This window comes from Enhydra lutris, unplaced genomic scaffold (assembly GCF_002288905.1).
Source record: "Enhydra lutris kenyoni isolate GAN:26980312 unplaced genomic scaffold, ASM228890v2 scaffoldscaffold24, whole genome shotgun sequence".
NCBI classification, from domain to species: Eukaryota; Metazoa; Chordata; class Mammalia; order Carnivora; family Mustelidae; genus Enhydra; species Enhydra lutris.
This window is the reverse complement of record NW_019154108.1, coordinates 29,744,655-29,771,344: the sequence shown is the minus strand read 5'-3', so window position 1 is coordinate 29,771,344 and position 26,690 is coordinate 29,744,655. Positions and strand designations below refer to the sequence as shown.

Below are 26,690 nucleotides of genomic sequence, written 5' to 3'. Positions count from 1 at the left end.
CTCATTCTGAGGCAGACCTCTTCCCAGGGGATGGGGCTTCAGGGTCCCAAATCATGGCCCGGGGATTAGCAAGAAAGTCCTCCGCCATGAGCAGGCTCTAAGTCCCAGTGCTTGTTCTGCTAGTCCCAGAAGTCAGCCAAACGCTCCGCTCAGTCCCCTCTTTCAAAACTGAGACGCGCCTCTAGGTAAACAGAGGCCCAAAGCTGGGCACACTTCTCTGGTTCTCTCCTTTCAGATCATGGACCCGTAATTCTTCTGTCACGTAGGCTCTCTAAGTACTTTCTTCTTAGGATTATTCCATCCGATAGTGTTGGTTCTCAGAGAGAAGCTCTGTCTGTATTACGTCATCCACCAATACCCAAACTGGAAATTATTTTTAAATACGATGACCGCCTAAAGACATTATTCCAAACACAAGCTGACAAATATTTTCTGACTCCACTTACTTGAAATACCTATAGTAATCAAATTCACTAAAAAAAGAGAAAAAAGGTAGATTGAAGGTTGTCAGGGACTAAGGAAAGGCAAACTGAGCCTGTTTCACAGGTTCGGTTTCAGCGTAGAAGGAAGACAAACAGTGCTGACGGCTGCACGCCAACAGGAGTGAACATCACACCACCAAACTGTACACTCAGATGCGGGTACAATGGTCAATCTCCCACACTGTCTATTTTACAATTTAAACATGATGGCCTCTGCCATGTGATGTTTGTATGTACCGGGGCGGGGGCCACAAATCATTATCAGAAAATTGTAAGCCCCATTTAAAAAAAAATTTTTTTTATTACTATTTATCTGACAGAGAGAGAGAGACAGTGAGAGCAGGAACACAAGCGGGGGTGGGGGAGAGAGGGAAAGCAGGCTCCTCGCTAAGGGGCTTGATCCCAGGACTCCGGGGTCACAAGCTGAGCTGAAGGCTGACACTTAACAACTGAGCCCCTAGGCACCCTACAAGCCCCATTTTTAAGGTGGATCTATCCCCTTGCTAGGCAAATAGTCTCAGAAGATGGGCAAAGAGAGCAACGTTCACTTATTCAATCGTTCAGCAACAGAATGTTACAAAAGAGGAGGAATATGCTACTTAAATCCTACTATGCACATCACTGGTTCCCTTCCTCCACTGGGAGAGACTGAACATGTTGATTCAATTACTTCATTCCTTTCTAACTTTCAAGGATAGACAGTAGCGTACATAATCTCAAGAAACTTATTTTTTAGTTATTTTTTACATTTTATTAAGTAGGCTCCACGCCCACCATGGGGCTTGAATTCACAAAGCTGAGATCAAGAGTTGCAGACTCTACTGAGCCAGCCAAGTGCCCTTCAAAAAAAAAAAGAAAAAGAAGAAGAAGTAAAAGGGAAAGCAGATGTATTCATGTAAGACTAACTGCTTGCTCGAGGTCCACTAGGGAGGTCACCCTCAATACCCCCACCCAGGGAGCCTGAGTCTGGATGAATGCTAATGTTCCATCTTCCACATGTTCCCCCACTTCTAGCCACATCTTAGTAGAGCAAACCATGCACTAGGCATCTATCCTTCCTTGTCTTCTTCGCTCAGTATCCCATCCTGTCTATGAAGTTGCTCATGACCCTCCCTTCGCATCTTCTCAACAAAATGACCATTCCTGTATGTATGCTTCACTGTGCTGCAAATTACACGTACCATAACTGAAACAACGCATTCTTTACTGCAGCTTGCTTTCAAACCTAAGCACAGTGCTTAGAACATAATACCTGCTTAGTAAGTGTTAAGCATATTTTAATATGAATGAATGTATTATGTTGTCTATTCTAAGAATAAATGGTTTTTTTTTTTAATGGCTCTCACTACAGAAAATTTAGGTATTATTTAACAAAGTATAAAAAGAAGTTTCCATTTAAAACAGACAAATAACCATTAAAAAATGTAATAAGGTGGCAGTGCCTGGGTGGCACAGAGACTCTTGGTTTGGGCTCATGTCGTGATCTCAGGGTCCTGTACTGAGCTCTGTGTCAGGCTCCACACTCAGCAGGGAGCCTGTCCTTTTCTTTCTGCCTCCCCCCCCCAAAATAAATAAATGTTTAAAAAAAAAAAAAAAGGATAACAAGATGATCTGGAATTAAAGGAAACCAATTAGGAGCACCTGGGTGGCTCAGCTGGTTAAGCATCTGACTCTTGATCTTGACCTCACAGCTCAGGTCATCTCAGGGTTGTGGGTTCAAACCCCCTGTCAGATTCTCTCTCTCTCCCCCTGGCCCTCCCACCCCTAGAAAGAAGGAAAGAAAGCAAACCAATTCTTCATTAGATTTATTCTTAGGTACATTATCATTTTTGTTATTTAGCAGTATCTTTTCTTTATAAAATTACATAGCTGACCCCCACACAACACGGGTTTAAACTGCATGGGTCCACTTACACATGGACTTTTTTTTTAAACAATCCAGTGCTGTAAATGTACGTTCTCTTCCTTATGATTTTCTTAATGGTATTTTCTTTTCTCCAGCTTACTTTATTGTAAGAATACAATGCATAACACATATAACATATAGAACACGTGTCCATTGACTATTTGTGTTATTGGCAAGGCTTCCGGTGAACTGCAGGCTATCAGCAGGTAAGCTCTGGGGGGGAGTGCAAGGTTACACAGGGATTTTCAACTGAATGGGAGGTGGTGAACTCAACCCCCATGTTGTTCAAGGGTCAGCTATATTTTCAGATTGTTTATTGCTACTTACACAAAAGCCCTACTGATCTTTATAAACTGATCTTCTATCCAGCAGCCATACTTGACAATGTTATTAGTTCTCATATCTCATCTGCAGATGCTCCTGGGATTTTTTATGTAGACAACTGCATCACCGGGGAATAAGGTCGGCTCTGTTTTCTCCTTTCCAATTCGTACTGCTTGGATTCCTTCCTCTTCTTATCACTAGGTTACCTCCCCCTCTGCACTGCTAAATGCAAATGATTAAAGCTGAAATCCCCAAGTAATTCCTGAGTCTCATGGTAATCCCCTCCAACATGATACTATCCTATAAGATGTTGGATGTATGTTTACACTATGAGTCCTTATTAGCTTAAGAAAATACATTTTTAGGGCCACCTGGGTGGCTCAGTGGGTTAAGCCTCTGCCTTACACTCAGGTCATGATCTCAAGTCCTGGGATCAAGTCCCACAATGGGCTCTCTGCTCAGCAGGGAGCCTACTTCCCTCTCTCTCTCTGCCTGCCTCTCTGCCTACTTGTGATCTCTGTCAAATAAAATATTAAAAAAGAAAAAGAAAATTCATTTTTATGCCAAAGGTGCTGGAAATTATTATGTATGGATTTCATCAAATGTTTTTTCTTAATCTTTTTTTGTAGGTTTTCTCCTGGCAAATTACATTAAAAAATTATCCAATGTTAAACTAGCCTTACATTACCAAGATGAAGACAAACCTTATTTGGTCAAGAGGTGATAATTTTTCCATATACATTGTTGCATTTGGTCTGCTAATATCTTATGGAAGACTTCTACATCTATGTCAATGCTCATAACTGAGGCTAGCCTATAATCTTCCTCTCTCAAACTGTTCTATGTTGCAGATATCAACATTATACTAGTCTCATAAAATACTATTGTTTAGAACAGTGTGTATAAAACAGGTTAATACCTTAAAGGTTTTTAGATTTTGTTTGTGAAGCTCTGGATTCCCTCCCTCCTTGTTTTTAGATTTTGGGGGTAGCCTATTAACTACTGATATATTTTATGACAGTTGGTCTGTCTTCTGTTTCTCTGCCAAACCTGGTAAATTATGTTTTTCTACAAGATGATCCATTTCTTGACTAAAGCTGTTCATAATATTGTAATTGATTTCTTTACTATAATAACCTTTTTCAATCCTAATACTGTTTATTTTTAATTTTTCATTTTTTATTTGATTCTGCCAATTTTTCCATTCAATGAAACAGCTTTTGTGTTGTCAATTTCCATTTCTTTTTTATTTATTTAACATCTCCTTTTATTTTTAGTATTTCCTCCTGCTTTCTTTGTGTTTGTCCATCAAAGGACAGCTTAGACGTTTTACTGGTTTCTAGATGTAACATCCTGTCACTCCAAAGTCTTTTCTAAACATTTTTTATCTTCATAATGATTTCATCTTAGTGTCACAAATTACTAAGAAGTTTTTTTAAATCTCCAACATTCTAAGAAACATTCCATTTGTCAAAACCTAGAAGTGATAGTTTACTTATGAATAAAAATGTCAGTGTTTCATATGAAATTTTCCTGACATATTTCTAAATTTTTTCACTCATTCAGGCATAACTGATACATAACATAATAATATCCAGGTGTACAACATGATTCAATCTAACTATTTTTAAATAGTCATTTTCTTTTCTGCCAACTTTTAGATATTTTAGGGTTGTTCATCAGTACTATGAAATGATCAATTCATTCAATTTACCAAAAATGTCATACTGGTTTGACATGTTGTATTGAAAATGCAAGTTCACTTTCTCCTCTGTAACAGCATCTTCAGGAGCGTGTGCTTTGTCTCGGGCCTGACCCACAGGGGGCCACTGTGCTGGAGGGAGAGCCCCCGGCAGTACCTGGGTTCCCCACCAGCAGCGAAGTTTCCTGGTACGCAGACTGGGGACCAGAGAAGAGCCGCACAATGGGGCAGAGAGCGGGAGGGGTTGACCGAGGAGGGAAAGAACAGGGTAGGGTGGGGTCCAGGGGGGCCAAAAGAGGGAGAAGGGACCCTGCGAAGGCAGGAAGGGGGGCAGGCTGGGCAGTTTGCATTAAGTAGGGGAACTGCTCTATCCGTAGGCCGACTCCTTACTGCACGCATTTCTGCGGGGTGTCCCAGGAGGGTCACCAGTGTCTGTTAATCTCCGGACCATGGCTGTGTAAATGAAGCTGGAGGCTCCCATCTTTCAGAAAGCCACAAACACCTTTGCCTCCCAGGCTGACAGTGTGCAGGCTGGCATGCAGCCCCGCCCTGCACCCCAAACTGTGGTCTCAGAGCCCGACCGCTCACAGGCCCACAGCCACTGCGTGCAACCATGACAAAGCTAAGTCCCCGATATTTGCAGTTTGTAACCACCATCCTATAACACAGGACTGCTGCAGCACCCTGCTACACACCACACCTCAGGGCGTCCCAGTGGAAACCTAGGGACCTGTCCTTGGTTAAGGACTCAGCTGGAAATCTGGTCCACTTTTCCTGCACGTGGCTAATCCTGGTTGATTCCACCATCTTAGTGGAACCAAAAGTATTTCCTAAGCTGTCCTTTAGAGAAGTTCTTGCTGCTATTAGCATATACTTAATGCTAGCAAGACCCCATCTACATTTTCCTCTATCTACTGCTCCTGGTCAAGAAATCAAGTCATCTGATAAATTCCGTCATCCTTCTGAGAAATCCAGGGTGGGAAATGGTTAGAAGTTTAGTTTTCATCCCGGACATGCGTCGCAAAAGCCTAACTCTCCCAACAACCTTGACACCTACAATTTTTCTATCAAACATGAGTTCAACAGTACTTTCTGAAACTATGTACACTTTCAACTCTTTCCTCTAGCCCCACACCTTCGGCAGGAAATCAATTCCTTAAACATACAATCTGCTCCTTAAGTGGTATTTCACATTTTTGTTTGTCCTAAATTTATTCCAGATTCCCAAACCTAGTTAATTGGAAGTCCAAAAGACCTGACACATGTTCATAATTTAAAGTTGTATTTATATTTTTGGGCAATTAGCTCTAAATCCTCACCCAAATGCATGGCTCCTAAAAGGGGGAAACAATGGGAAGGAAGACCAGTACCTGGTTCTCCCACACAGAACGTGCTGACTGCACTGGCAAAGCACTACTGCAGCTCACTATTTCACAAGTTCTTTTGTAATTCGAGACAACTTGCAGCAAGAATTTAATTAACAGACACTTACCTGATGGTCCTGAATCTTCCTGCCCACCACTCGGAACGTGTTGTTGCCTGTGTGGTGATAGATGTGAACTCTGCTGAACCCAGTGGAGCCACCAGCTGGTACCCACTTCTTGTTGGCGTCATCGTACACCATAACAGCAGCTCTTGCCTGACAGATACTCTGTTCACTGTGAAAAATAAAATATGCAAACTTAAGATATTTGAAATATGCTAAGTTTCCCATACAGCTATGCAGAGTTAGCAAACAATCAGTGCTTTCCTGGGTACTAGAACAAGAAAGACAGTGGCTTCTGGCCATTATGAGCAGAATCTAATGCGGAGAAGAGACCAAAAACTGAAGTGTGGTGAGGGACCGGAGGAGGTCCGGGTCCACAAAAAGCAGAGACAAGCAACACAAGAATGGTTTTCTCATCAAATACGTTGAGGATCTAACATGCTCATGAAACTGAATACAACTGCAAGTATAAATTAACCACTATTTGTTCAAACAGACATCTGCTTATAATACTGATGACCTGTGATTACCCACTCTTTACTGGCAAGATTAGTTTTACCATCAGGTTTGCCTCAAGGTCTACAAAACAAATTCTGATAAGCTCTATCTGCCCCTTGAAATACAGAGAGGCCACCAACAATCAGTGAATGGCAATGAGACTAAGGCCCTGTTTCCATTTGGGAAGACGAACAACCTATGTCCTCAATTTCTTCATGTAAAAATGAGATAATTTTTAAAGATCCTTCTAGATTTTTAATTCTAAACTTCATAGACAAATATTAATGGAAAGACTATTTCCATGATCCAATCTTTAAATCTCAGCTTTGTTTCAATTATCTGTTACCAAGTAAGACTGAGATACATACAGAAATAAAATGTAGAGATGATCTGAATTGCATATTAAGTACTAGGTTCATCTTTTAAATATTCTATAATACTACTGGGGGAAAAAAGACTGATTTGAATTTTATTACTTCATACCATATCTTATTTTTTAGAGTCAAATTCCAAGAGTGAGCAACAGATGAAAAGATACACATCTGACGCTTAAAGAGAAGTTAATGGAGATGCCCCTAAGTAGCTCATCCAACCTCATCCTTAACAAAAGCACTGCTCACCTACCAATTTTAGCCTCAAAGATTTTAAACCGCTAATCACGACAGTTCTTGGCCAATACCCTGAAAAGCAAAAAATCCCTTTCAGGCCCTCCCCTCTTACTCACACTCCTGCCCCATCCCTCAACAGCCTGTGCTTTACTCGTCACATGACTTGATGACAGATGATCAGGGCAAGACCCACAGGGGTCACAGGACTGAGTGACAACGGTCACTTCAGAACAGTGAGGTCATCGTTATTTCTAATTTTCCATCAGAGAAACTTTACAAAACCTAACTCATAACAATGTATGTACAGCACAAACAATGAAATAGAGTGGTACTGTCTAAATTTTCATGTTGCACTGAAATTTCTTGGTACAATAGTCCTGGGAATAAAAGCAAGTTAATGACAAAAGTGTGAATTATTTCTAAACACCTGATTAAAGAGCATTTGTCAGCACAGAAGTTGAAATCTCTTCATCACTCACAACAGAAATACTTGTGAAGTGACAGCATTTTCAGGACCTCACACAAAGATTATGTGAAAAAAGCTAAGGCAAAGTGCCCCTTACAGCAAATAATCCAAGAAATCTACTAATAATCGTAAATAACAAAACAGTATTTTCCAGTTTTCAAAAAAATTAGTATTTTGGACACACGTTTCCTGAGGATTCGTAATTCAGTTTCTCCTCCAGAAGTCCCAATGGGATCACAGAAGCCAAAGCAATAAACCCCCACTTGCTGTAAATTAAGCCATTCCATGACTAAAAACAAAACAAAACAAAACCCTTTTTAATATACATAGGAAACCTAAAACCAAGAGAGCTCGACATAATGTCCCCACTGTTTCCTCCATTTTTCTCCACCATTGCACTGGAGTGGGCAGCTCGAGACATTCCACACAGTGAAGTACACAGTTAACTCAACAGCTTCAACTCACCCTTGATTAATCAAGATAGATACAAGCTACATAGCAATCAAGTGTCTGGTCACTTCCATTGCCCAGGGAAAGCTATCACCACAGAAAGACAAACAGACATATCCAAGCAGCCAAGAGAGGACACAAATGCCAAAATTAGTTGACTAGTTTTCTAATGAAGATGAAAAGAAATCAGGAGCCTGGGTGGCTCAGTGGGTTAAGCCTCTGCCTTTGGCTCAGGTATACTCTCAGGGTCCTAGGATCAAGTTCCACATCGGGCTCTCTGCTTGGCAGGGAGCCTGCTTCCTCCTCTCTCTCTCTCTCTGCCTGCCTGTCTGCTTACTTGTGGTCTCTCTCTGTCAAATAAATAAATAAAATCTTAAAAAAAAAAAAAAAGAAATCTTCAAAATGAGATACTAAAAATACAGACCCAAATCTAAGCAAAGACAAGAAGCACAAAGAAAAGCCAAGATTAAAGAGAAGAAAAAGTAACACGCTGTGTGGCAAGCTGTGAGGGACAGGTCATGCCCGAATAACTCTGTCGTCCTACAAGCCATGGCAAGGCCCAGACAAGAAGCAATGGCACCGCCCGCTGGGGTCCTCAGTGATGAATGCAAGCCAAGTCCTTCCAATTCCATTCCACAGCATCTGAGGACCTGTCCTCACTAGACAGACATCTGTGTTGTCATAAAAATTATCTGGTCTTTGTCCTGGCTCCAGGCACAGAGCTCCTAAAACCCCTGGAATCTCCCGGTCAGGGAGTGGGTCTACGCTTCACAATGCGGGCCAGCTACTGGAAAAACCACACCATGCTTAGAGGGTGCAAACTTTCAGTTCCACTGCACCCCTCACCTCTGCAGAGGGAGGAAAGGCCAGAGATCGGGTGCACTCACCAATGGGCAATAGTGTCCTCCACAGTCAGAATACTTCATGTGCATCTCCGTTCTCCCTCCACTTTAAAGAAACCAACTTTGCACTCAAGACAAGGCACAACTGTGCCTTAGGAAAGAAAACGGAGAGAATTCTCGTCACCAGACCAACACTAAAAGCTTACCAGAAAAAGGCTACAGAACTAACATGTATATTTTAAGAGACTATAACGTTTACAAGCATAAATCATTTTTAAGGACACCAAGCTTGAACCAGTTCAGTGATCCAACCTTCATCACCAGGACAGGTCACACTGGATTTGAGGGTTTCCACTACAGGGCACATTTAGGAAATGCTGATGAAGATTTTCTCCTTCATATTCCATCCTGGGGCAGGCGGGAAAGAACCACCTTGCTAAGATTCAGAGGGAAAGCTGCCTGCTAGTGACAGGTGCCACCGAAGGACACAGGAAAAGACATGAAAGAGACACACAGAGACAAGAGGAAAGGCAGCAAACAATCTGTTTTCTGCAAGGCGAAGAAACCATCTGGGAGGCAGCAGTTCCAAATATGTAGAAAAGCAAAACTTCCCATAAAGACCACATAGGCGTACATCACTATTCTAAGAAATACTAAGGTTAAAAAGGGAAAAAAGGGAAAATAAAAGGGCGCCTGGGTGGCTCAGTGGGTTAAACCTCTGCCTTTGGCTCATGGTCTCGGGGTCCTGGGATCAAGTCCCGCATCGGGCTCTCCACTTAGCATGGGGGCCTGCTTCCCCACCGCCCCCCGCCTGCCTCTCTGCCTACTTATGATGTCTCTCTCTCTGTCAAATAAATAAATAAAATCTTAAAAAAAGAAAACACCAACGTGTCACTACTGAACTCATCGCACAACATCTGTATTCACGTGTTAAGTACAAATGCAATTGAGTTTATTAACTGATCCATAGTCACAAAAGAAGATGATCCATCTATCTAAGGCAAACAGCATGTTTCAGGAAATGTTTCAGCACATCTGTTGGGTTGTCCTGTAGGATGAAACAAATCTCTTACAATGGGGAAAAATCATTGGGTTGGGTAAAATGTGGAAAAAGTACCTTCGAGGAGGCGCTCACTGCACGCAGCCGTGCGTGTTCAGAGGTGAGGAGGGCATCCCCCAGACACCCGGAGGCACCATCTAGCTTTAGTCATGACTACACCTCTTGACTTGGGCAAGCACACAAAAGGCACAACCCGGTCAGCATGACAGTGACAAGAAGAACCGCCCAGCTCTGCCCACAATGTAGCTGGAAAGAGAGAAGTGACAAAGCAAATGAGAAGGCACAGCTCCGGAAAACTCAGAACCACACGAGAGGAGGAAGCAAGGAAGCAAGGACAAGAGCTGGAGGCATCTGTGGGGAGAGAAGAAAATGAAGTCGTGCTGGGCTGAAGTCAAGGGAACAGCAGGACAGGAAAGAGCCTGGGTGGAAGCCTGCCTCAGTGCACGACTCAGGCTGGGTACTCAGAAGGAGGCCGGCCTTACTGCAAAGGAACACAGGCAAATTCAAGCCCTTCTGCCTTTCCTGGGGCCTACAGGAAGGAAGACTAGGTTCCCAAAGGAAAACAAATGGTATTTTCCTAAAAATTAAAACCAACTGCTTCAGAGGACTGTGCTCTACCGCTATCCATAAACCAGTATTTTTTAAATACTTAAATTTAAAAATATGTTTTAACGTATTACTTAACTGCAAGGACAAAAATCCTAACAAAATGAAGGAGGTAAAATGTACTAATGGTACCACTCTCTGTACTCTCTAGTCCAGACTGTCACATCCCCTCTTAAAATCAAGGTCATAAAGAATCCCAATCACTTTACATCATCAAAGACCTAAAACCCAGAGACGTTTCGGTGACACAGGTCATTAATTCCTGAGCCAGTGCTGTGGAGAAAATGACACTAATAAAAATATGACTATATGAATACAACACAAAGTATCACACACTGTTCTATGTGCTTTGCCTTTATTAATTCATTTATCTACCCACCAACCTTACTGGTAGATACTGGTCAGCCAGGGGAAGAAGTGGGATTCAGAGCAGCCAGTCGGCTTCAGAGTATGGATTCAGAACCACTCTACTTGAATAAAGTGGACTCTTTCTAATGAATAAAGTAGACTCTAATGATCAATTATATTAGTTCCACAAAACCACCTCCTCAAAGTGTTCTACTATTTCCACATTCTTCTTCATGTTCTACTTTACATGAAGCTAAGAGAAAAGAACCTGGATACGACGGACTCTCAAACAACATGGGTTGCAACTGTGTGTGGATTTCAGGTGGACACAGTGCAGTCCTGTAAATGTTTTCTCTTCCTTTTGAGCTCCTTAACATTTCCTTCTCTCCAGCTTACTTTATGGTAAGAATACAGTATATAATTCATACAACATACAGGATATGTGCTAATCAACTGTTCATGGGATGGTAAGGCTTCTGGTTAACAGGAAGCTATTCATAGTGAAGTTTTTTCAAGTCGCAAATTATACACAGATTTTTGACTGCGTGAGGGATCAGCACCCTAAACCCCATATTGTCCAAGATCAACTGTACGTACAATGGAATATCAGTCTTAAAAAGGAAGGAAATCCTGACACCTGCTATAACACAGATGAACCTTGAGGACATTATGCTGAGTGAAATTAACAAGTTACAGAAGGACAAATGCCATTTACGTGAGGCACCCAGAGCAGTCGAACTCAAAGACAGGAAGGGGAATGGTGGTTGCCACGCGCTGGAGGGAGTGACAGGTGAGGAGTGATTCAATGGGTTGAGATTCAGTTTGGGTCGATGACAAAGTTCTGGAGATGGATGGCAATGGTGGTTACATAACCATGTGACTGTACTTAAGACCACTGAACTGTACACCAAAAATGGAATAAAATGATAAATTTAGTTATGTGTATTTTGCCACAATGAAAAAACATATATAATAGCTTTAAATATTAAGAAAATGTAAGAAAGTACTTTTGCCCATCAAAGAATAAAACTATATTCATTAATCTTACTTGCATTTGGGTGAAGGTTGTATCTTAACACAAATTTTAGGAAATTAGTATTAATAATGAAAACAAAGATGATGACATTTTCTAGAATGAATCTAACTTGTTATGATAAGAATTTAAAGTTTTGTTATCCTCCTTGGAGATACTCTGCTACTCTCATTTCTTTCTCTCTGCAAGACTTCTCTTTGGGTTGTTACTGACGACCCATCGCTTCCTTGTTATAAACTCAGGGTTTAAAATCTCTGACCCGTGTACATTTCTGGCCCCCGCTATAAGTACACACTATGAGAAACAATTCACATCTCCTTCCCTCCTTCCAACAACAACCAGACAGGAGGCTCCAACTGCCCCCAACTTCCTAGTACTCGTGCCCTTGTGTGATCTTCTATTCTTTGGCAAAAGTTACAGAATGTCATTTCCAAGGTTAATTTACAGAATCAGTGGCTTCCATTTGTGGGGAAGGCCCATGACAAGGCCACACACCAGGAAGGAACGGATCCCCCTCAGTTCAACAGCCCACAAGCAACTGAATCCGACCACTAACTCTGTGAATGAGCCTAGAGGCAGCTCTTCCCAGGGGTGAGGTGGCTCAGGACCACAGCCCTGGCTGGCGTCTGGACGGCACTTGTTTACCAACGCGCACCCAGATTCCTGACCCACAGGAACCGTGTGGTAATGAACGCGTATTGTTTGAAGCCGCTGCAGTTTCACTGTCATTTAACTGTATGGCCATTAAGAACTACATACCACACAGACCGGACACCCTCTTGTCTGTCCCTAATACCTTAAAACTTCCCCCCCATTATATTAGCTTCAGGTATACACACGATTCAGTATTTGTATATACTGTGAAAATGACCACGATAAATCTAGTTCACATTCACCACCACACATAGTGAAAAATACGTTTCTTATGACGAGAACTCTGAAGTCCATTCTCTTAGCACAAATGTACAATACAGTACTTACAGTATTTCTTTTAAAAGCCAAGATAACCTCAAACTCATACACCCCATGGCACTTGGCACATGACAGACACACACAGCACATATTCTTTATCTAGCCCCCCATCTCCTTAAATCGAACTTGCAGCGTCAAAGACCAGTTCCCAATGCACCAGGCACACCTAACAGCATGAGAGCTCACACAAAGTACAGACATTCAGAAACAGTCACAGAAGGAGAGATACACGGAAACACTTCATTTCAATATCCTAGCAAATCTTCCCGTTAACAAGAAGTTTTCCTCAGAATGACTAAATAGAGGTTATTTCCCCTTTTTCCTGAGGCTTTTTGCCTCACTTAACTTTCATCAGGTTATATACCAAAGCAGCCCAAAGAACATTCAAGCAATTGAGTTAAAAATACCCAGGGGGCACCTGGCTGGCTCCACCAGAGAGGCGGACAACTCTTGATCTCGGGAGTGTGAGTTCAAGCCCCATGTTGGGCATAGAGCTTACTTAAAAATAAAATCTTTTTTAAAAAGTTTTTCAAAATAGCAAGCCTGGCTGATTTTAGCTATAAAGACACCACACAGGGCCAGGGTAGGCCAGACTTGGAAGTAAAAATGGGTATGGGGCTGGGCTGGACGCAGTTTCACTTATTTCTCTTTATATTCTCACTCTGGTAGGTTATTAATTTCCTGAGGTAATAATTCAGTAAACATGTATGAGCAACAGGGGAAAAAAACAGGTACCACATAAGACTGGGAAAGAACTGAAGCAGAATCCTGTAGGATCTCAACTTCCTCCCCGCTGACAAAAATCCATGCCAAGAGGGTTCTGCTTCTGGCCGGCTCCTTCCCAAATGACCCTCCCATCGATAAAGCTATGAACTCTGGGTAAGATGGACAGAAAAACGATCTGGAAGTGCTAAAGAGCGATCGGAAAGGAGTCCGCTCTGGCAGAAAAGGAACAACGCAGGAAGAGATCCCTGAATTGTACTGCTCCCAGCCTGAGGACAGGACCCAGGGACGGTACCACCTGGCAGATCGGTGCCAACAGAAAACGCCAGTCTTCCTAGTTTAAAGAAGCAAAAGCTAGAGTTGAGGGCAATCCAGGGGGCTGGAAAAGTGGCGGATAACTCTCAGGGAACACAGCGCATGGAGAAAGGCGGGCTAGATTCATGTACACACTCTGCCTGCCCCTCCCGGGGAGCCCTGACATGACGCGGGTGCCAGCACCTTCTAAGCACAGCACCCAGCAATGGCTGACAGCTACACAGACTGAATGTGCAGTTCAAGTTCAGCTAAGCTACCGGCCTGCCGGGACATCACCAACACCATTCAGGGCACCTCAAGGGCACCCACAGTGTCCGCAGCATATCTCAAACCAGGTCCATCAGTCCGTGAAAATACGCAGGGGTCTCCAGAAAAGGGACAGGTACAAGAGCCCACGCACAAGTTGAAGGCGACGAGCGCTGGACTGAAGGCAGCTACTCTTACTGCGTCCAAAGGCATAAAGTAAATGCACTGATAATGGAAAGACAGGAAATATCAGAGGAGAAATTCCCACTACTGAAAAATATTGTTTTCTTTATTGTTAAACTGAAAATTCTCTGGATGGCTCAACAGAATGGAAATGGCAGGGGAAGAATTGGTACACTTTACAATATATCAATAGAGATTACCCCATATAAAGATGAGAGAGGAAAAAAGACTGGGGGGGGGAGGGACAAGCAGTGGTTCAGGGGCCTGTGGGGAGCAGCAGCAGGTCTAACATACACGCGGGAAGAGTGCAGGACCGCAAAAAATAAATAAATAAAAGTGAGGCATAAACACATAGAAGCAACCCCCACAGGCATACTGTAGTCCAAGATGAAGAGAAATGTTTGAAACACCAGAAAGAAATGAAATATTACATACAAGAGAACAATTCAGATGACCACGAACTTCTCTTCAAGAAGCAACAGGGACACAAATGTCAATCCACACCGCACACCACGCAACAAAATTAGTTCAAGACACATCATCGACTTAAATATACAAGCTAAACTCAGAAAGGTTTTAGAAGGAAACAGGAGAGGGTCCCCATGAACTGGGGGCAGGCAAAGTTTCAGCAAAAGTCATAGAAGAAAAGAGTTGGCAAATCAAAATTTATTCTCTTCAAAATACACCTTTAAGAAACAGAGTATGTATGAATATAAATAATAGCTCAATAAAGCTGTTACAGAAAGACAGACAGGAGGGTGGAGGGAATAGATAGGCAAGGCGCAGAGGAGGAGAATAAACACAAAACATGAATCTGGCACACATCCAGGATCTGTCTTTTAAAACTACAACTAAATACAGATCTTCCTCGACTCATGACGGGATGGGGTTACATCCTGATAAATCCATTTTAAGTTGAAAATACCCTAAGTTGAAATGCATAGAATACAATTAAACTACTGGACTCCTCTCTGAGCCTTGCCCACCGTAGCAGCGCTCAGAACACTGACATCAGCCTGTAACACAAAGCTGGTTTCACAGTCAAGTGTTGATTCTCCCCCACAACTTATGCAACATGGGACTGGAAGTGAGACGCGACGCACCTCTGCAAATACAGCATGGCCGCATCAGCTGCTGCCCCCACGCCGGTGTGGCCAACAGACCCAAAGAGCGCCCAAACTGCCACCAACAGGAGAACAGGCAACTGTGGTCCGCTCACACAACACCCTAGCACCCAGCAAGAACCTGCAACAACGCAGGTGACGGCACCTGCACCCCACCGTGAAGGAAGACTTACACGAGAGTCCACATTCTGTGACTCCTAACAAATGAAGTTCTAGAACTGGAAACGCTAATCGATAGAAGACAGTGAGCAGAACATGGGGTGCCTGGGTAGCTCAGTGGGTTAAAGCCTCTGCCTTCAGCTCAGGTCATGATCCCAGAGTCCTGGGATCGAGCCCCACATCGGGCTCTCTACTCCATGTGGAGCCTGCTTCCTCCTCTCTCTCTGCCTGCCTCTCTGCCTACTTGTGATCTCTGTCAAATAAATAAAATCTTAAAAAAAAAAGAAAAAAGAAAGTGAGCAGAACAGTGGTTACCCACGGGGGAGAGGGATAAAAGCCAGGAGGAAATGGGAAGGGAACTCTGCCCTCGCCCCCACAATGTTCTGTGTCTGGAAAGGGGTTTGGGTTACACAGGCGCGTGCATCTGTCAAAACTCACCCAGTGGTTTATTTCACCATGTATATTTTGCCACAAGAGGAAGGAAAACTATTACTGGGCCCTAGTGAATGATACACATACTGAATACTTAAAACACCGTGCACTCGTGATTGAACCTTACTTCTTGGACATACATCTAAATAAATAATTTACACACACACACACGGAAATGGATAAATGGACAGAAATGTGATGAAGCAAGTCTAGGAAAATATTAATGATCAGAGAGATGGTTGCCAGAAGCGGCGGATGGGAAGGAGTAGGATATGGAGGGAGTCAAAAGGCACAAACTTCCAGTTATCAAATCAGTTCTGGGGGTATAGAGTACAGTTACTAATAATATAATGTATATCTGAAAGTTGGTACAACAGGTCTTAAAGTTCTCATCATAAGAAAAAAATATTTGTAACTGTGTGTAGTGACATATGTTAACTAGACTTAACTGTGATGATCATTTCCCACTATAAGCATCAAATCACTATATGCTGTACACATGAAACCAATACGTCAATTATATTTTGATAAAAAATGAATATATATATATATATATATATATATATATATACCCACACACATAACTTTTTCTTCACATTTGTGCCAAAATCCAATAACCATATAAATTTCACACTGCTGAAAATCAAAGTCCTGGAGAATGTTTAAAAAAGTGCTAATGGTAGAATCTAGATTGTGGGTATACATATTTTCACTGAACAATTCTTTCAACTGCTGTTTATGTTTGGAACTGCTCATAATAAACTTGTGGGGAAGGGGGACTAATCAGAACTAAGTGTCCATGCCTGTGCAGCCTTCTCTCTAAAGCAGCTAACTCTGTACACGCTTCACACCTGTAATGGAAATTATGCAGAACAGTACATTTTTAAATCTTCATTAATAAAAAGGAAAGACAAAAGACTGGCATGTTTTATTTTTCCACATTCATTCAAGTAAGAATTCTAAAAGTTTTAAATTGGATCAGTTTAGGAACAATGTGTAGATGAAAATGAAGTCTGGCAGCAGGGTAGTGACTAGTCCCCTCCCCCTTGTTGTCAGCTCGCGAGCACACACACATGCATGCACACACATGTACACATGTGTGCGTGCATGCACGCACGCGCGCGCACACCCCCCCCAAGGTTTCCAGAGCCCCACAGCACAGTTGCAATAACAGCTGTAAGTGCCATAAAGATATTTACAGCCCCTACTTCTCTCCTGAGCTCCAAACCCACAGAGACAACCACCTAGCATGCATTTCTACCTAAATGTCACAAACACCTCAACATACCACCTCCTTTCTTCCCCCATCCTGTGCGCTCCTGCCTCCATTTCCCATCCTGGAGGAAGGGTACCGAAGACCCCGCTGTCTGGGCCCGGCTGGAAAGCCCAGCACTAGAGCGTCTCCAGCAGGCCCCTGTCCCTTGGGCCCCACGGCCACTCCCGGGCGCCCCCCTTCCATCCCAGATGACACTCGTCTCTGGCCCCCTGCGAGCAGCTTGAGCACCAGCCCGTCCCAACAAGGACATGGATCTAAGCAGTACCCAGAAAATGCACTGTCCCACTATCTCCACATAGGAGACTCCAGTTCAGAATATTTTAATTAGGGCTTTGACAAAATACATTTACATTTCTGCTGCCTTAAGGAACGCCCCTCTCAGAGAGACTGTTGGAGGCGGTTTATTCACATTACTCATCGACCAGGTAACGCAGAGACCTTAGATTTCCTCACAGAACCACCTCAAGGTCCACATACGTCACCAAATTCACCGGCACACCAACTGGGCCCTTGCCCCCCACGGCGCCCGGAATCCAGAGAGGCTTCCGGTCTCGCGCTGAAGGTCCTGCAGAGCAGGCGTCTTTAGATGGACCAGGGCCAGACAGGGCCTCCGAGCCTCCGTTCGCGCGCCTGCAGTGTGGAGTCAAGAGAAGCACCTGCGTCCTAGAAGCGCCCCAGAGCAGGAGCACAGGCGGCACACAACACTCACGCTCTCCGGCCAGCAGAGGCAGCCACGAGCTGAGCAAGGGCCACGAAGAAATGGGGTTCCCAAATCATATGTGAGTGTGCCACCACCGAATGACGACGGCACCCCCCTGGCCTGTGATGTGTGCACAAATCACCGGGTGCGTGTGTGCCGTAAGCATGACCGACTCCCCATCCTCCATGCTTGGGGCTCCCCGACACGTGTGGCCACGGGGGGCACAGGGGATGTTTGCGGACCTGGGAAGTCACCACAGCCTTGAAACGCCCCCAGCGCACTGGCACACCAGCACACTGCTCGGCTCTCCCTGCCAGGGCTCAAGCCTAACTTCCTGTTTCCATTTAAATGAGCTGCTACTGCATGTGACCTACAAGGAGTGTGGGCTCACCAAGTCCTACTGAGCTGCTTTTCTGTTAGTGTCTAGTATTTGAATTAAAAGTCAACTGAGGGGCACCTGGGTGGCTCAGTGGGTTAAGCCGCTGCCTTCGGCTCGGGTCATGATCTCAGGGTCCTGGGATGGAGCCCCGCATCAGGCTCTCTGCTCAGCGGGGAGCCTGCTTCCTCCTCTCTCTCTCTGCCTACTGTGATCTCTGTCAAATAAATAAATAAAATCTTTAAAAAAAAAAAAATAAGTCAACTGAAAACCAGATCTCTATGAATATAACACCCAAGTACCTTGAACACTCTGACGACTGCACCTGGACACTGCTCGAGCCGGCAGGGGGCCAGCTGAGGCAAGCCTGCTTTTCCTAGCATTCTCAGGAATCCCTTTATTTTCCAAGAGAACTTCTTGGACATTCATGGGTCCAAACCAGGCATTTACACAGTCTGGCAAATATATTCAACATTCACCAGCTGCTCACTCCTGCTCAAAACGACTTCCTATGTTGTGAAATCCCGTCCAGAACGCTGGCCTGTCCACCACAGCTGGGAGAGCACACTGTCGCCTCTTTTCTGTGGAAGGCCCCTCCGTGCAGACCAGCACTCCAGCCCCTGACCACGCCAGGCCAGATCCCTCGGCACAATGAGCTCAATCAAATAAGGCCAGCATACTTCACTTCTGGGAACTAGACTCTGCGACGGCCACACACCACAAACCCCAGGAGGGATGATTCGAGACAGCCCACAGCGGACTGTCAACACACATGCCCGACATGAGGCTGGGAGCCCTGACGAGCCTATGGCCAACAAAGATCTTGCAAGATTCATGTTTCCTATTAAAATTTAATGAGTACTCTGCAATTCACTCCCTCACACAGCCAGTCTGAATACGATGTTCCGTCCTCAAAACCTTGCAGTAAAACAGACGCTCCAGGTGGGTATGCCACATTCACCCTGTGGTCCGCGCCACGTGCTGGCACACTGTGCAGCCTGGCCCCAAGGGGTACCAGTGCCCCAGCAGGAGAAGGCAGACATACCCGAGAGTGCTGCTGAGCCACAGGAGGAAGCCTGAGCTTCAAGGCCTGCCACAAAAGCCTCGCGTGGGGCAGGGGAGGGGCACGAAACTGTCACTGTCACCGACGACAGAACAAACAGGATAAAAGCAAGGAATGATTTCGGCGCCACAAGCATATGATGTTTTGTTCACACACTTTGGCAGTGTGTTCAGAATGTAATTATAGCACAGCATGATCGAAGAGAATTACTGGCCGTCCTCTGAAAACCAGCAGCCTGCTTCTATCCTGTGTCTTCAGCCGAATATGAACTGCATGACACGCAAGAGACTTTGGAATGGTGTGTTCTATGCTCTACAAAACGTTCAAACAAGATGGAATGCTAATTGTTACATGTTTAAGAAGGGGAAAAAAGGTGCTTGACAAGAAGGCCTCCGTGCTGCGCTTTTCCGACACTCGGGGCAAAGCGGAGTTATCAAACAGTCAACCACGCCTGCAGGCAAGAGAGTCCACTGGAACCTGCTGGAAGCGTACCTGCGATTCTCACACAGTCTCAGCTGTAAAATTCTCTTCCATCTACCTGAAGAAGCTGAAATGGGCATGCACAGATTCAAAGTTGAGGTGAGGCAACAAACTCAAAGACAAGTTTGCTACCCTGAGAGCCAAGCACACTGCTTCTCTGGTAGCCGGCTAGATTCAACGTTTAGGGCAATTTGGTCTTAAATGGCTGTGAAAAGTGACAAGCCATGCAGTTTTTATTTTTTCAATTTCAGTGATGACATTTTCAAGCAGAGCACAAAATCTACGGGAATTTCTTCAGGGAGATTACATCACGACAATCTACTAACTCTCGTCATTCCCACTGAGGCAACAGTCTCTTCTCCCCATTCCATTAATCATGCTATTTACTGCCGGGCATCCGGAAAGCCTTCTTCGTCTGACCACCTTGTTAAGCGCTGCTGCTCATCTACCTCCCAGTTCACACCCAGGTGGTCCTCTCAGACTGGCCACTTCCCACACCAGCACTTACATAGGTCTGCGACGCCACCAAACTCCGGTAATCACCTTACCCCAGATGATTCCCACCGGATTCCCATCACCTGTTAACCAGCCCCGGCGTTCCAGCATAGAGAGCTGCATCACCTCTACCCACGGTGCTAATACATGAGGCATAGTCAAGTATTTGCTGAACAGCGAATGAGCAAATGAACATACAATGTCCACGTGACCACAGACCACCATTATTTAAAGTTTACAAACTTTTTAAAATTAGAGATCACCTTTCAGAAATAACATGAAACTTTGTATTTTAAGTCAATGGGGGAAATGTCTCCTTACGTCTTTGCTAAAAGTATGATCCATGGGGATGCCTGGGTGACTCATTTGGTTAAGCCGCTGCCTTCGGCTCAGGTCATGAGCCCAGGGTCTTAGGATAGAATCCCGCTTCCGGCTCTTGCTCAGCAGGGAGCCTACTTCTCCCTCTGCCTCTGCCTGCCACTCTGCCTGCTTGTGCGTGCTCTCGTGTGCGCACATTCGCTCTCTCTCTCTCTCTCTGACAAATAAATAAATAAATCAAATCTTTTTTTTTTTTAAAAGTATGATCCATGAAGGTTAGACACTATACACTAAACAAATATACAAAACTGATACAATTTAAGAAAAATAGGCATACAGAAAATAATATATACAGCGTCAGATCTATTCACTGAAGCCTGGGAGCAACTCAATCTTAAAACTACCACGTTAATCATGGCACAAAGATTCAAACTAAATCTTTCTACTCATCAATTCATTTTAACCAGATGAAGTATGAAACTGAAGCAGATTTAATGAAATGCATCTTGACCTGAGCAGGTGGTCACTCTTACTCTAGCACCCAGCAAAATGATGGGCAAGCACTCTCGACTTCCCCCCAGTCTCCGAATCACGAAATAGGCTTTGTCATGACACACGGATACCTAAAATACTGCACGTGCAGAATCAGAACATTCTAACGTATGATGTTCCTACCCACATCCTCATGTGTTAGCTTAATCTCTTAAATGTGTAGCAGCTGACTATCAACTGGCATGGGACCTAAATCCTGATCCGATTTCTCAAAGTAATTCACACAACATCTCTAAGCAACAGCTGTGTAACTTTTATAGTATATCTAAAAATATAAAGTTCAAACATTAAATGAATTTCATCTAACATTTAGGAATATGACTGAACAAAATACAGTCAACTCAATTCATGTTAAAGAAGTAATTTAGCAGAAAGCAACCTCAAAATGACGAGTAATCCAATTCATAAAAAATAAAAACGTTTTGGGGCTGCATTCTAATTTTAGAAGTGCCCTTTTTTTTCCTTCAAGATATATAATGCCTACAACTAACCATAGAGTATTCTTTTTATCATTATTTCCCTACTACTGAAGAAGATATTCCATTTGGCTAAAAATTTAGAAACTATAACTTTTCTCATTATATTGACATATTTTTCAGCCCTCCCACAACCGTAACCAAGACAGACTTTTCTGAACCTGCCTCATTGTGTCATGCCACCTTGTCATACCGATACTCTGCAAGTCCAACTCTCGTGAGACCAATAGCTACATCTCACACGAAGTACTCATGGAAAAACCCAATTTTCAGGTACTTCTTCCCCTCAGTAACAAGCGCAAGAGGGACCTATACCATCTGAACTGGTCCCTCTACCAGTCAGACCTGCTGCTTGGTCAGCTGAGAGTCTGGAGGGCTCGCACTGAGCTCAGTCTTCCGGGGTCTTCAATTCCCTGATCTCTAGACTAAAAGGGTTCCTAATATTAGCCACGTCATATTACAAAATAAGACCACACAGAGCCCTATAGTGATGCTGTACAACTTCAGGTGGGGGGGGGGGACTTCAAATAAGTCTTTTCCAAAAAGTTTCACTGTTTAAATTTACCAAATAGCAGTTAAATTATGCTACAAGAACAACCAAGACTACAAATACTCTTCTCCAATTCTTAAGCCGGAAATGAGTGATTTAGTTTCTAGGAAATTTTACTTACTTGGTCTAGGATTAAGATTCAAAATCTGATCTTCTAGATAGCCATTTCTTTTCAAAAGCCACTAAATAAAAACATAATCAGGCGAGGGGGGCCTGGGTGCCTCGGTCAGTTGGGCACTCGACTCCTGTTTCAGCTCAGGCCATGATCTCGGGGTCATGAGATCGAGCTCCCTCTTGCCTCCATACTCGGTGGGGAATCAGCTTGAGATTCTCTCTTGCTCTCTCTGCCCCTCCCCACCCGTTCTCTCCACCCGTCTCTAAAAATAAATAAGTACATCTTAAAAACATAATCAGGTGATACAGGCACAAGCTGGGTGGCAAAGGGTTAAAGATCATGGTTTATCTCATAGTTGGACAGGCCGTTCTTCACACAGCTGCCACCTTAAGACTTCCATCTCTCTCTATAATGTTCAGATGAAAATGAAAATTAAACATCTGACCAGTGAGATAAAAATGGTAAATAAGTTGAACAAATGGCCACAGCTGTTGGTGGCACAGATTCTGTCATTCTGATGAGCACCCCGGGGCAGAAGACTTAAGGGAATCCCCCCCCCATCTCTCCCCTCCTTTCTCCCACACTGCAGGACAGCAACAGAAGCTCTCCAGTCACACCTGGACACCATTCCTACCCAAAGCAACCACACATTTATGTTTCTGTTCTGGAAAGAAACAGATATTCTGCCAGTGGTAACACAGGACAATTTAAATCTTTACCCAGGGAGACTGTGTTCTGTAACGGTAGTGCCTTGGAACAAGGTTAACAATGAAACCCAACCTGTAACCCAAACTGGAGGACACTAAACAAAATAATCCTCTTCATCAAAAAGGTCAAGGTTAAGAAAGACTGAAGGACTTGCTCTGTATTAAAAGACACATGATAATGAAATCTCACATCCCATCTCAATCGACTCGTGGATTAGAAAATACCGCTTTCTTTTGCTACACTAAATCTGAACAAATTTTCATAAATAATGCATTAGGCCCATAAGGTATATTCTAAGATCATGTTCTATGGTGAACCAGATCTAAAGTCAAACTGCTGAACTTTTAAAATTTAAATCTTTACTTTTTAATCAATGGCATTAAGAGTTTCCCTCTATTTAATGTTTTTTACAATCATTATCTAGTTATATGCTTCCCAATGACCTCCATCTTTGCAACCCTCAGCAAGGTCAGTATTCTAAATTCCTTTTTAAAGATATGGTAACAGCTGCAAAAGCCAGAAAGAACCAGAGCAGAGCGCCCAGCAGGACCCAAAGACCCTTCACACAGGGTCTGCTACACTCACATCCTGTGCGGTAAAGTTCACAAAGAATAAAGATGTTTCTTCATACAGAAGTGTCAAAACCTTATTTGTAATTCTTTTAATTTACTTTAATCATTTAAAAAGAAACTATAAATTACACCATCCTCGGGGCGCCTGGGTGGCTCAGTGGGTTAAAGCCTCTGCCTTCGGCTCAGGTCATGATCCCAGGGTCCTGGGATCGAGTCCCACATCAAGCTCTCTGCTCTGCGGGGAGCCTGCTTCCTCCTCTCTCTGCCTGCCTCTCTGCCTCCTTGTGATTTCTGTCTGTCAAATAAATAAATTAATTTAAAAAAAAAATTACACCATCCTTTGCTGTCTTCTAAGCTAACCCCACACAAGAGTACACAGGAACAAGAAAGTGAGAAGGAAGGAAGGAAGAAGAGAGGGGAAAAAGAAAAAGGCAAATGAGAAAAAGAAAAGGAAAGACAGAAAGCTATCCATAATGAAAGGAACTAAAAATCCTACATACATTCAGCTTCCGTGGGCGGGGGAGGCCTCACCAAGAACATGAAATATAGTAAGGCACTTGTCTCATTAGAGAAGGTATAGTCTTTGGTAAATGTTTAAAACCAACAAAAGTAAATGAACATACACGTTTTAAGTGAAGAGTAAATTATGCTCAAGTGCACGGGCACGCTCACAAACTATGACTTTGAAACCAAAGGACGAAGAGTATGTCTATCGGGAAGGCAGGAGGGGCAAACAAGAACAAAAGGAAAGCAAACAATATAAAAGACAAAAGCTCGAAAAGCAGTAATACCCAACAAAATATAATAGTAAAGCAAAATTATAGAGGCATGGTAGTGAACAGAATAAAACTACTATCCTATAATAATGTTTGATTCATGCAAAAATCTATGAATGCTAAACAGTGGGTTGCAGCTGCTGGATATGCATTCGGTCTCAAAGCATCACTCCACAAAGTACTTATCAATAATGAAGAGACACAGATGCCTTTATAATGAAGAGATGTGATGTGATTCCGCACCACCTTAACCAAATGATCAAACCTAACACCCCAGAACTGGAGACGATGGACATCACTGGCCTCCACATGATGGGCTAGGAAGAGCACAACATGGCTACGCAGTAGAATAGTCCTGCCTCAATGGTTAGCCTACAGGTGCTCCAGCAGAAACAAACAAGCAAACAATCCTGCAACGAGCCAGGACTCCTCAAACTGGCAATGGCAAGCCAGGGAAAAAAGGCATAAGAACCATTTCCAGAATCTAGATTATAAGAAACCAAAGAGACAGGTTGGACAAATGGAACTGATGAATGAATGGAGTGGAGGGGCAGAGCAATAAAGAACATGAACTTGGGGCCAGTCAGCATGTTAGACAGCACAGCACCAACATTAAACTCCAGTCTGATAACTTCACTGTGATGACAGGGCAAAGTGCCTGTGTTGTTCACATTTGGGGGAACTGCGTTCAACTCCCAAACGGTGCACCAAACACAAAGAAAAATTAAAAAGCAAATATGAAAAAATATTAACCAGTATGCTGGTGAATCTACATAAAGAGTACATTAATTTTCTTTGTAACATTCTTATAACTTCAAAAATTTTCCCAAAAAAGTAAAGGAACATAAAAAATACATAAAGAGGTTCATACTGATAAAAACCAAAGAGTAAGCTCTATCCCATGAACACATTCACCCTACACAGTATGCCTTGAAATACAACTAACAGAACTGTAGGGGGAAACTGACAATTATTTTTAATTGAATCTACTGTTCAGAATGGACAGATCAAGCAAACAAAATATAAGCAAAAACATCAAAGTCCTGAAGAACACAATTAAAAGGCTTGAATTAGAAATACACAGAATGCCACCCCAATAAAAGAGAAAATATGCAGGTTTTCTAGCAATCTGAAACATTTATGTAAATAAGCCAGGTACTGGGCAAAAGGAAGCTTCATTAAATTCCAGAATCTATCTTACAGATTATGCTCCAATATAATGCAATAAAATTAGATGTAACAAAATTACTACTAAAAAATTCCCAAATTTAGAAACCAAAAAAAGTATAATTACATAATCTTGAGGTTGAAAAGATCGGTAAAAGTTAAGAAATATTTAGAAAACATGTGTGTCAGAGCAAAGACAGAGCTTAAGAGGGATGTTCGTGGCTTTAAACACACGTAGCAAAAAATAGAAAAGATTGAAAATTTTTAAACCAAAAGAGGAAAACCAAAGAAACAGAAAGGGAAAAATGAGATCCGCAGAAGTCAATGAAAATCTAGACCAAGAGAATGGAGAAAATTAATGCCAAAAAATGTTTCTTAATAAATACTAACAACCCCTAAATAATAATAATAAATATATAAATACTAACAACCCAGATAAAGTGGTTTTTAAAGAGATAAGAGATTAAAGTGGTTAAAAGTAGTAGAAAAACAGATAAAAGACCCAAGCGTAGGGAAATCATTAGACAGATTTTCGTAACACGGGAATTTCAACTACACACCAAAGAATATGTAATCTAGATGAATGGCCAGATTATCACAAAAAATACAGAGGATCTGAATAGACTGAAAAACAAACCAAAAAATTAAAGAAACTGAAATGGCAATACTCTTTTCACCCACGCAAACACCACACTCAGACACTAACACACACAGACATATACCACACACACCACACTCACACACACCAGCAACAAAAACTCCTGCCTGAGACTATTTTTATTAGGTAGAGTCTACCAAGCTTGAAGAAACAGTTTATTAGTATGTTAAATAAGTATGTTCATCAAGTAAAGAGCAAAAGCTGCATAGTCCATTTAATCAGACCAGTGTTGTCTTGATTTGAAACCCGGGGAAAGTTAAAGCTAATTCACTTACTGAAGTAGGTGTCACTGAAGTCACTGGCCAACCCAGTAATGTATTTTAAAAAAAAAAAAAAAAAAAAACACAAGATTCTCCATATTAGAAGATAAAAGAAAAAACATGATTATCTCCACAGAAGCAGAAAAATCTGAAGGAATCCATTTAACAATTTTTAAAATATTA

The 26,690-nt window shown here is 42.8% G+C and overlaps 1 protein-coding gene across 2 annotated transcripts in view; it reads right to left on the bottom strand.

The window, feature by feature from the left end:
- The window catches only part of LOC111150887 (ENAH, actin regulator), a 132,569-nt gene that overhangs the window by 64,345 nt on the left and 41,534 nt on the right, over positions 1-26,690 (bottom strand). For both annotated transcript variants that reach the window (XM_022508567.1, XM_022508568.1), the window contains exon 2: positions 5,907-6,072. In XM_022508567.1, the coding sequence (XP_022364275.1) occupies positions 5,907-6,072 (166 nt within the window). The remainder of the gene's footprint in view (positions 1-5,906; positions 6,073-26,690) is intronic.